General features: G+C 37.8%; 1 protein-coding gene across 1 annotated transcript in view; it reads left to right on the forward strand.

The window, feature by feature from the left end:
- The first annotated feature begins 8,122 nt into the window (after positions 1-8,122).
- Positions 8,123-12,160, forward strand: part of LOC150108801 (replication termination factor 2) — a 117,888-nt gene continuing 113,850 nt past the window's right edge. The window contains exon 1 of the mRNA XM_090403315.1: positions 8,123-8,297. Coding sequence (XP_090259441.1) covers positions 8,229-8,297 — 69 coding nt within the window. The 5' untranslated portion in view covers positions 8,123-8,228. The remainder of the gene's footprint in view (positions 8,298-12,160) is intronic.

Genomic DNA, 12,160 nt, shown 5'->3' on the forward strand with positions numbered 1-12,160 from the left:
GTTCGATTCCTGTCCATGAGGAACCTTAATCTGATCTCTTTGGATTAAAGGTGAGTTAGCTGGTCTCATACGGAAGTAGAGGGGTTTTTTTGTCCCTCAGAACAGGCAACCTTGCCCCTTGAATACACACAGATTTATGGCCATGAATACTTACGACAATATGTGGAAGAGATAGGATCCTCATCACATGTCCTTACGCCTGTAGTTAACCATATGCCGTCTGCCACAAAGCAGAAAAGACAAGCGATATAGGGGACAACCTAAATGGAAGCTTCGAATTCAGAGGAGACTTAAATAATGGAGCAAAGAACTATGAATATGAAAGGAGAAATATACTGTACTTATACACAAATCCAAGGATTTGTGTATAAGTACAGACTAAGGAGCTGAGATTTTGGACTTGATGCAGTTAGGCAGTCCACAAATCATTGGTGTCAATGAGATGGGGTGAATGGAGGACGATGTATTCACGATGGAGTAGGATATGATATTTATAGCATTTTTTGAAAAGACAGAAAAGATAAAGGATGCTGGGAAAGATATCACTGTTGATTTCTGAAGAGTTGTAATCTCTCAATGTGAAAGTCGAAGAAAGCAGTAATATAATTCTTTGAAGCCATTTGGTGTGAAGCTGAGGTAAGCACAAATTTTAGATATTTAATGGGGTTTGCAACAGGCCATGAAATGCAGAGAGAGAATATTCTGAAATGGTCAGAGATGAGACTAGTGACTGACATAGTTCAAGTCACTTATTATTAATAATAAGTGTCTTGAACTATGAAAGCATTGACAGGAAGCAGGAAATAATATGCATTGCAATAATGGATGATTTTATCTATGGAAGCAAGAAATAACATGTGAGTAAAGCGATTGAATTCTTTGAACTACTTTGGAACAACCATCTTATGCAGCATGTCGTAGAAGGAACACGTCGGTCACTGGTGTGGAATTTAATATAGTCCAATACAGTGATAACAGAAGATATCACCATGATTCCACCGCCTGGGTGGAGAGAGTGATCATATGGTTTCATATTGGAAGTTGTTATGGAGGTACAATCTTTACGTAACAAGACAGAGATCTGGAATTATTGAGCAGCAGACCAATATAAATTACGAAAACAGACTGATGATATGCAGTGAATTGATCAGTTGAAGGGAAGAGAAGTCAGCTGTCTCTGGGACTTGGTCAGGAATCAGTCGCATTGGGCAATGTCAGATTAGATTCCTAAGGTTTGGAAGATAAAGTAGATTTGTAATAGATGTATCATGAATGCAGGAGTGTTCAAGAAAATGCACGTTATGGAGTTGATAAAAGAAAAGAATACTCATCAGTAACATAAGGAAGATGAATTTATTGTAGGAAAGTTACGAGTGTAGTGAGGAAAGATAAATCAGCATATGAAAGGAGATTGCGTGAAGCAGTAAAGCAAAACCTCAGAGAATTCAACAGTCATATTCCTAGCAGATAAAAAAAGTGAATATGGAAGATTGACTTCAGTTGCTGGAGAAACACGGCTCACATATGCTGAATATATACTGGAAATGTTCAACGATTATTTCGTTAATGTATTTCATGTGGGAGGCTAGGAGTAGTGTCGAATAACAATAGGAAGGAGGACAGAATACTGGCAGTTCATGGACGGGAGGTGTTTAGAATATTGAGTAATCTCTATGGTAATAAGACTGTGATATGATGTTGGATACCACATGTATTATAGCAAAGTGCGAAAAGAGCTGGTGGTCTTTGACTTGGAATTTCAACAAAAGTCTGGCTACTGGAACAATACCGGAAGAATGGAAATATAGAAAAAAACAATGCCAAGGTGTAAGGGAGAATCCTGACACACACACACACACACACACACACACACACACACACACACACACACACACACACACACACACACACACACACACACACACACACACACACACACACACACACACACACACACACACACACACACACACACACACACACACACACACACACACACACACACACACACACACACACACACACACACACCGGCCTGTAGTTTGACAGGATAGGCCAGTTTGTAATAATAATAAATATAAACGATAAATGGCCAAGAGGCTATTTTTCCGGCAGGGTAAATTAAGTTAAGGGGATAATAAATCCCTGATTATTTTAAAGCTGGATATCGAAACTCGGAGATCGAAACCTTAGACTTTCATACCCAAGAAGTATCGGCGAGTCCAAGCGTAAGTCATCACCTGGGTAGTACAACACTAGGGAAACTCGTTGCAAAGGTGGAGCAAGATTCGTCACTATCTTTAATATTTTCTCATAATGTAAAACGCAGCTCCTAGGAGATGTATTACTGTTTTACATTATGAGGAGAGATCACTGCCCAAACCGATTTCGACCTTTATTGAGGTCTTATCAGTGAGTAGGTAGACCTGGAATACCAAGGTTAAAGTGAACCGAACTTACATATATCCCTGCTAACGAATTGCCAGAACGGTGTACCCATATATTATTATTACTACGATAAAGGGCCAAGAGGCTATTTTTCCGGAGGCGTAAACTAAGTTAAGGAGATAATAAATCCCTCATTATTTTAAAACCGTATACGAAACTCGGAGATTGAAATCTATTGAAATCTTAGAGTTCCATGCCGAAGAACTATCGGCGAGTCCAAGCGTAAGTCATCACCTGGGTAGTACAACACTAGGGCAAGTGTAACACTGGGTAGTGTTGTATTACTCAGGAGATGACTTACGCTTGGACTCGTCGATAGTTCTTCGGGATGAAACTCTAAGATTTCGATCTCCGCGTTTCGTATCCGGCTTTAAAATAACGAGGGATTTATTATCCCCTTGACGTAATAAATTTAGGCGTTAGCTGATTTTTTTTAACTATAAAAAAAAGGAAATCTCACATAAAAACTTATTTATATTATAATCCGTTCGGGCTAATTTACTTGGCATGATAAGTTGCTCAAACAAATCGTAGGAACAGTAATGGGCAGTTCTATATCTCACTAGTCTTAGTTAATTATTCTGTGGAGTATCTAGAAATATGATTCTTTGACACCATATTTCATCAACCTTGTTGATGAAATATGGTGTCATGTCTTGTTGATTACGTTTTGTTGATGTTATACTTGCAGTCTGGTCCCACAAATAGTCTGAGTTACTACGGTTCCTATGGGAAGTAAACTCTATATAATCCCATATCACGTTCATTATTGAACGTGAATGAACCCTATAATCAGCTGTCCTTTTTGAATATCATGATAATTTGAAACCCCACATGTTATGTTGAATTCTCGGTTTATCGGAAGCCAACCTTTACTGACAGATACATTGACTACTCCTCACAGAAGATGGGTATTATCGACAATCTTGTACACAGCGCTCATATGAACTGCTCTTCTGATTAATTTTTGTTAGATGAACTGAATAAAATTAAAAGCAATCTCATGTGTAATGGATACAACAAAATTGCTTAATAATATTGATAATTGTAATCCTTCTCCCAGGCTACAATTCTATGTGAAAAGAATTTTAATACCTCACCTTAATGGAACCTAGGAACAAATACACGGATACTTCATAAATTCAGGTCTATATTATTCCTTGAAACCAGCTTGGAAACTGTCTTCCAGCAAAGGATATATTACCACATGTATTTCAAGTATTCTGCTCATTTCATCTTTGCTATTTTGGACAAACTTGCCGTTCTGTCTTGATTATATTCGAAGAACATCTAAAGTATCACTATCTACAAATCATTGTTTGGATACCGCTGTTATTTGAAGTTATGGAACATTCCAAGTTTGTTAATAACATAAAAACCGGTGTACAGATAGCAAGAAGCAGTATTTAATCGTAGCAGTTGAATATAGATGGCACGGCAACACGACGTGAACTCAATGACATCGAGAGAGGTGTCATCGTGGGCTACCAGATTGGGGGAATGTTCATATGTGCCATTGCCGTTCAACTGGAGCATCCAAAATCAACGGTTGGCGATGTGATGAACAAAACCGAGCGTTCTGGCATCATTAGTTTAGAACTGCCCCCCCCCCCCAGCAAGAACTCCGAAAATAACTTATGGGGATAGGAGGATGTAAAAGCGGGTGGTAAACAAAACCGCCTGCAATCGGCACACAGACCATCCGCGATGAGTTCCAGAGCACAATACCACGATTGTGAGCCCTAATACTCTACAAAAAGAACTACATTTACTGGGTTTCCACGGAAGAGCAGCGGTAAACAAGCCAAAAATCACAACAACGAACAAGGCAGCTCATCTGACGTGGTGAAAAAAGCGGGTGAACTCGATAATTGACCAGTGGAAAACACTACTCTGGAGCGATGAATAAAAGGTAACATGCTTCCAGTCTGATGGCAAGGTGTGGGTGTGGAGGCAGCCTGGTGGACGTTTGTTACCATAGCGTGTTCGTACTCACAGTAAAGTTTGGAGCTGGAGAAGTAATGGTGTGAGTGGTGCATTCAGCTGGTTTGGAGTGAGACCACTGGTCGTTGTCCGTGGTTCATGAAGGCAACTCAGTACGTTGATATTCTGGATAATCAGGTACTGCCTATACTGTGGAATTTTTATGGAATGGACCCGTGTTATTATCAAGACAAAAATGTCCCATGCCACAAAGCCGCAGCCTTTTATGGAATGGTATAAAGAGAAGTGTTAAACCACTGCCATGCCCTATGCCGAGTCTTGATCTAAACCCCATCGAACGCACACTTTTGGAACGAATTGGAGCTGCGATTTAGGTCCAGAGCACGTCCTCGATCTGTCGCCGAACTCAGTGCTGTTTTGATGGAGAAATGGAGACAAATTAAACCTGCTATCTGCCGCACAGTGGTGGAAAGCCTCCCTCAAAGGGTGCAGGAGGTGTTCAAAGCTAATATCGGGTATGGTGGACATATCCGATATCAGGTTTCTTCTGCTGGTATCAATTGTAAATTGCTAAAGTGTCGGTCAATTAATGGTAGATAGTGGATTACATTTTCGGAATCCGACAAGTCTGGCCTTGCTACTCATGACATCACACTAGTAAAAAGAGTTCTTAGGAACCAGACGAAGCTTCTTCATTTCACCGTCCTGATATCATTTTTGACACTCTCCTTTGCACTCTTTCCACGGAATCACCATGGAGACCACGAAATCAGACCTGCATGCAATAATCCAAGTAAGGTCTCATCAAGGCTTCATAAAGAAGCAAAATGACTTCCTCGTCTTCATATGTCAAGGTTTCTTTTAGCATTGCCATTATTCTCTGAGTTGTATATGTGAGAATGCGTGTATTATAGTGCGTATATTATTGTGTGCATCATTGTATGTGTGTATATTATTGTGTATTATAAGTGTGTTCATGCTTACCAGATTTCCAGAAAATCCATATCTCTTTTCAGAAATATTTTAGTCCACTAGAATCTACTCAAAATAGTAAATATATTGTGGATGTTATTTGTACTGTAGATAATACAGACCATTGACTAGTAGAGTATTGATTTCTTCTCTCTGTGAGGAACCTCTCACACAGTCACAGTCATCCACGTATTGTCTGTCATTATAAGAATTCCAGTCGGGATAAACTTCTAGGCACATTCTTATTTTGTTTGGTTGGATTAAAGTTTTCGGTCTTTTCATTCAAACATGGAATGCACGGAAAGCATTTCTCAATAGTCTTTGTAGGTATTTTAATATTCATTCTCCAATTCAATTTAATCTCGTGTTTTGTTAATTTCTGGCAGCAAAATGGTTGTTTTGTTGGGTCACTTGAAAACTAAATTGAATGTTACAATTTAACAAAATGATACAATTTACAATGCTACAATTTAACAAAATTTAATAAAATTTAACAGAATGAAACTTACAATTTACAATTCCTAATTGACATATTTATATACTTCTAAGGTTTTTTTTTTTTTTGCTAATTTTTAATTTTTACCATATATATATATATATATATATATATATATATATATATATATATATATATATATATATATATATATATATATATATAAACTAGTTTGACCGCACAAAGGAAGACTTCTTGGTTTCGAATCTAGTCGGCGACTAGAGGAAATTTTTCTAAGCCTTTTTTCAAACGGTTCCCGAGTTCGTGGATCTCTGGTACTGGTAAGCGGGTTTTTTCGCCCGGAAACTGGGGATTTTCGTCCCGTAAATTCAAGAAAATCGACCGTAGAACCCACACTGTTTCAGACATCAAATATATTGGGTTATGGTTAGGGACCATGAGATGGCGGCACTTGTTGAGCCATCTCTCTTCACTGCGTGCTGCTTAATTAGTGATAGCCTTTGGCCAGCGATCTCTGATTGGGTACCAGTGGAGATTGAACTTGCCACTCAGTCTCCGAAAGTTAGATAAGGCTAAAAACGACCTCGCCTACCCCCTATATGGGAATAAAAGGCGTTACTGATTTTTTTTTATATATATAAACTGGCCTATAAGTCATGGAACATACCCTAGAAAGGGTCCGTCTTTGTGAAGCAAAATGAAGGCCTTTACGTGATGTGGTTTATGTAGCTCAGTGGAAGCTTTTGCATCATCTACGCTAGTCCGCCCGAAGAAAGTTTTTAAGTTCTAGTCTGGTCGCCTACTAGAGGAACTTTTTCTAAGCCTTTCGTCGGTTGCCAAGTTAGTCGATCTCTCGTACTGGCAACCGAGTTCCTTCTCATGGAATCTCGAGTTTTTCATCCCGTAAATTCAAGAAAATCGATAATAGACTGTTCCAGACAAGATCATATTCTGTTTGGGGTTTAGATCACGAGATGGCGACACATATCAGTCGTCTCTTCATCGGATGATAGTTGTAATAAATGATCAACTTTGGTTGGGCTAAAGGCCTAAAATGATACGGCCAAAACGGTCTCACCTACTTCATATAAGGGAATAACATTTGTTAGGTGATTTTCTGTTTTATAAAAAATCTGGTGATATTAAAAACTTATGCAATTGCTTCTCAAAGACAGGCCCTTTCTATGTCATGTTCTATGAGTTATATATGGGCCACTCTGTATAATATGAAATAATGATTTTTTTTTTAAATTTAAAATAATTTCAAAGCTAAATGTAGAAACTATGAAAGTTTCATAAAAAAAGTTGACCAGAGAGCTTACAAGAATGCATTCGCTGGCATTTATGAGTTGCCCTAGCGTGGACCATATAGAACACATGAGCTCTTTCCAAAGTGTCCATATATTCGCCTTTTGTTGGTCCATGCTGATAAGGCCTCATTGGCATAATAGCTATTTCGAACTGGTTGGTTCTCTCCAGAGACCAGGCACTGTTTAAGTAAAGCACCTCTCTAAAAATTGGGTGATTTCCCAGACCACTCCCTATGAGTGACCGAAAGATCATCAAACTCAGTGACAGGCTTATCCTACCATTGAGCAGAACCGCTAATATTCCAGCAAAAAGCACCCAGCTACATAGCCCCGATTGAAACCCTGCCGGAAAACGCCAATCACTAGAAACTCAAGTTGCTCTTTCAAGACAAAACTCCCTCCGAAATCTTAAACCCTTTCAGCAGGACAAAACCTGACTTTTATGCAAAAGGCTCTCTAAAAATTAGGCGATCCCACAGACTACTCCTTACGAGTGACTGAGGGTTCGTCCAACTCAGTGGTGGTTCCCCTCAGTGACAGGCTTACTCTACCACTGAGCCGAACCGCTCATATTCCAAGGGAAAGCATCCACCGACAAGGTTCCACACGGGCCACGCCGGAAAACAGTTTCCCCGGAGACTCAAATTGCTATTTCAAGGCAAAACTCCCCCGATATCTTAAACCCCATCAGCGAGACAAGACCCGGAAGAAACCTTAAGAGAGCAAAACCTCTCTTTCAGTACTAAGGAACTTGAAACGTCGGGTGTATTTTTCGGAAGCGAACTCTCGGTCGGTGCGTAAAAGTATTTGCTAAAATAAAGAGCCAAAAGGCTTCAATTCGGCGATGCAAAAATTATAAAAATCAAGTGGATATTAAATCCAGCATTGGTATCAGCTTACGGAAATATACTGATACCAATATTTTACACTCCTTCTGCCACTTCCTATTTTAGACAGGGGGCGCGACTAATTACTGCTTGGTACTTTCGCTGAATGTGAGAGTGCATAAATCATCTCAAATTAAGAAAGCAATTTGTTTTATGTTTTTGGGGTTTTTTGAATTCGGTGGAATTTTAAGATAAGAATTTTATTGAATCATGGGATGTGATGGTGGTACAATTCCTAGAAGAGATGAATTGGTACGAATTAAGAAAAAGCCAGAACAGGTGAGTGGGCGATCCAGAATTGGATTATTCTAAATTTCTCATTAATTTTTTTTTCCCCTACGGTTCACACGTAAGTAATTCCTTTCATATAAGACTAATACTTCGTAACATTTACTTACACTATATTCGTTATGTGATTACTTGCTTTTTTATAGTGTACATAACATTCTTCACATTTTATTCTCATTTCGATTGTAAAAGTCATAAGCATTCGAATGTTACACCTAATTTCAACGTCCGCTCCACAAAGTTTATGCCAACTTTCATGTGCATGTGATACTTTGTTTACAACTGGGAACTTCCCACAGACACGTGCAACAGAATACAATTTTTTACGGGAACTATTACGAATATAACAAAAATAACCTATATAAAACATTAAGCATATCAAAGTAACCCAAAAACATAAATAACTTGTGGCAACAAGCACTACCCTCCAGAATCATTACACTACCAAACACACCTTTGGCCTGCTACTCTCACCCCAAAACTCTTGATCTTTTAGAGTCAGTAAAACCAACAAAGCTCCATTCTTATTATTCTTTTTACCTGATACTCCACCAAGGACTCATTGCTAGAGGGCACTCTACTGTCACAGACAGAATCACTCATAACAAAAGCAAGTATATATAAGCAAGTAGACTAGTAGTGAAGTCACCTCATGATTATGCATGGATATAGGAGTAGAACAAGAATATAATTTTGTATTAAGTATAATATACATTGTAACCAAGTGGAAAAATCTTTCCACAATTTTGATGTGATATTAACAGCCTCAATATACAGGTATATTTATTGTGAAGTTACTTTATGCTTATGCATACTTGTTTGGGTATAGAATTGAAACAAGAATATAATTTCTTATTAAGTATAATTATTATTTGTTAATGTTTATAATTATAAACATTAACAAAAAACTAACCAGAAACATGGGTAACATGAACCAAACTCCTCCTCCTCCTGCTTTCAGTCTTCGAGAGCTAACCTGACCTTTTAAAGTCAGTAAAACTAATATATCACCATTAGGTATATCTGCAATACAGAAAAGAAAATAACAGAAATGGGAGTACCAAAAATGCCCTTAACCCAGTTAGTAAGTTGGGTTGTCACAGACTCCCAAAGATTTTAAATTGACTATAACTGTGACACCCCACCTTACTAATATCAGGTTAAGAGCAGTTCCATTTCTCTAAGTTGCTTTCATATTTCAGGTACAGTGGATGGGCTTTCACTGTATTCTTCTGATACCCTTGTGATTTTTCTTCTGTGGATAACATACCCACTCTTCAACCAACAGGTCTCAGATTCAAGTTTCACTGTGGTCATGGGCATTCTGGATGCACTTGTATAGTTCCTTATATAAGGCTTTTTTTTTTTAATGAAAAAAAATAAAGGGAAAATGAAACAACTTTGTCTTAACAACATTTTATTTCTCTATGCTCTGCTCCTTATATGCAATACTAATAGAAAATATTTGCAGAGTAAGGAGAAATTAATAGTGGTAAGATATTAATGTATATTGTTTGATAGGTGATTTATGAAATGAAGAAAATAAAATATTTGAAGTAAAATCATCATATTGTATATTTCTTACCTACCTTATAAAACTTTAAAGATGTTATGTGCTGATCAATACTTCCATAAATTCTTAACTTCCATGAAGCCAAGAGACTCATTTCTTGATCTTGATATATATATATTCTAGGGTCCAACAAAGTTGATAACACTATGCTTAAAATCATTTACTTTCTGCACATCCATTATTATCTCAGGCAATGCATTTTACACACACACACACACACACACACACACACACACACACACACACACACACACACACACACACACACACAGTTCTTCATGCAAGAAAACATTTCTCCCTTATAAGAAATGTTTGTGGCATGATCTCTTTCCTATTCTTTCCTTTTGGAAATTCTTCTCATTGTTTATAAACACTTCTTGACAGCTTAGATTACAGTCGCCAAACTAAGCATTTTCTCCATCTGTCCTCATAAAGAGACATTACAGAGTTGTGATATATTCTAGGGTCCAATAATGTTGATAACACTATGCTTAAAATCAGTTACTTTCTGCACATCCATTATTATCTCTGGCAATGCATTTTACACACACAGTTCTTCATGCAAGAAAACATTTCTCACTTATGAGAAATGTTTGTGGCATAATCGCTTTCCTTTTGGAAATTCTTCTCATTGTTAATAAACACTTCTTGACGGCTTAGATTACAGTTGCCAAACTAAACATTTCCTCCATCTGTCCTCATAACCGACATTACAGAGTTGTGATATTTCCTTTGCACTCTCTCTGAAAGTTCCCTCATCCCCTTGACAACCAGGTGACAAGGTCTGCACAATACTATACCAAGTGGTGTTTGATCAGGGCACTATATGATAGACCTATTACATACTTATCCCTGCTGGTCAGTGTCATCACCATTGCAACATCCTTATTTCTTCTGAGTAGTCTTTAGTACAAAAATGTTTTATTTCATTTGACTCGAAGAGGATATTTGTTCATGGATGATATATCAAGAATGTTTGTTTTCTGAAACTTCAATTTTAGAGAAAATAATAGAATTTGCTAAAATTTGTATTTGAAACATTGGCTTAAATTTTTATTTTTTTTTTAAAGATGTTTTTTCCTTTATTAGGAAGTTTGCTAGGAAATTTTATGATTCATGCATTTCAATGTTTAATCTTGGGTGTGCAGCAGCTAGGTTCTCATTCCTGCACCCTGTTAGTACACACACACACACACGGAAAATTAGGGAAAGCTAAAGCTGCTATCAACCAAACACAAGTGATCGAACTAAAATGCTCCCAAATTTCTGCCCTAAAGGATCCTACCTGGGGGCCAAGCCTAAATATGATATCTTTTAATATTGAAGGTTTCTCCGGTGTCATGATCTCATTGCAAATATTTGCAGAGATAATGACTACGATGTGCTCTGCCTGCAGGAAATGAAACTCACAGAGGAGAAGGTGCTGCAAGACCTTACATCCATGGCATGAAACTCATCAAAGAAATACCCCATGATAAATATGGCAGTGCAATATTTACGAAAGAGAACTTGATCCCATCGTCCATACTCAACAAACAATAGAAACATTGAGATTATTACGATCACATTTAAAAATATCTCAATCACCTCAGTCTGTAAACCACCAGAAGAAGCTTTCTCCTTTCCTGACATCCTCCTCGATAATAATGCATACATGACTAATGTTGTATTAGGTGTGACTTTAACAACCATAGCGTTAACTGAGGTTACACAAAGTCCAACAAAGATGGAGAACTTGTTGGAAAATGGGCTGAAAACCTTTCTTTAAACCTGATACATAATCCAAAACTCCCTGCATCTTTCAACAGTGGCAGATGGAAGCGAGGCTATAACCCTGACCTCATATTTGTTAGCTCAAAAATATCCAACATCTGTGTTAAAAAGGTTTTAAATCCAATTCCAGATACTTAACATAGACCTATAATGCTTCAATTCAACCCAGCAATTATGCCTAATACCATCCCTTACAGACGATGATTTAATTTCCAAAAAGCTAATTGGAAGGGTTTCATGGAAGATCTTCACCGCTCCATAGAAAGTCCCTCCAAACCCTCAAGAGTATCCAGAATTCATAAAAATACTGAGGAAAATCTCCACCAAACACATCCCCCGAGGATGCCGCACAAACTATATTCCAGGCCTTTCCAGTGACATACAAGCCCAGTATACTGATTACTTACAGCTTTACAACACCAACCCCTTCTCAGAAGAGACTATCCAAGCAGGAGAAAAATTATGCTACAAGATGGCAGAGGAAAGGCGTTCCTCATGGAAAAAAGAA

This window comes from Typopeltis vanoorti, chromosome 2, assembly GCF_054136105.1.
Source record: "Typopeltis vanoorti isolate ZY-2024b chromosome 2, IOZ_Tvanoo_1.0, whole genome shotgun sequence".
NCBI lineage: Eukaryota > Metazoa > Arthropoda > Arachnida > Uropygi > Thelyphonidae > Typopeltis > Typopeltis vanoorti.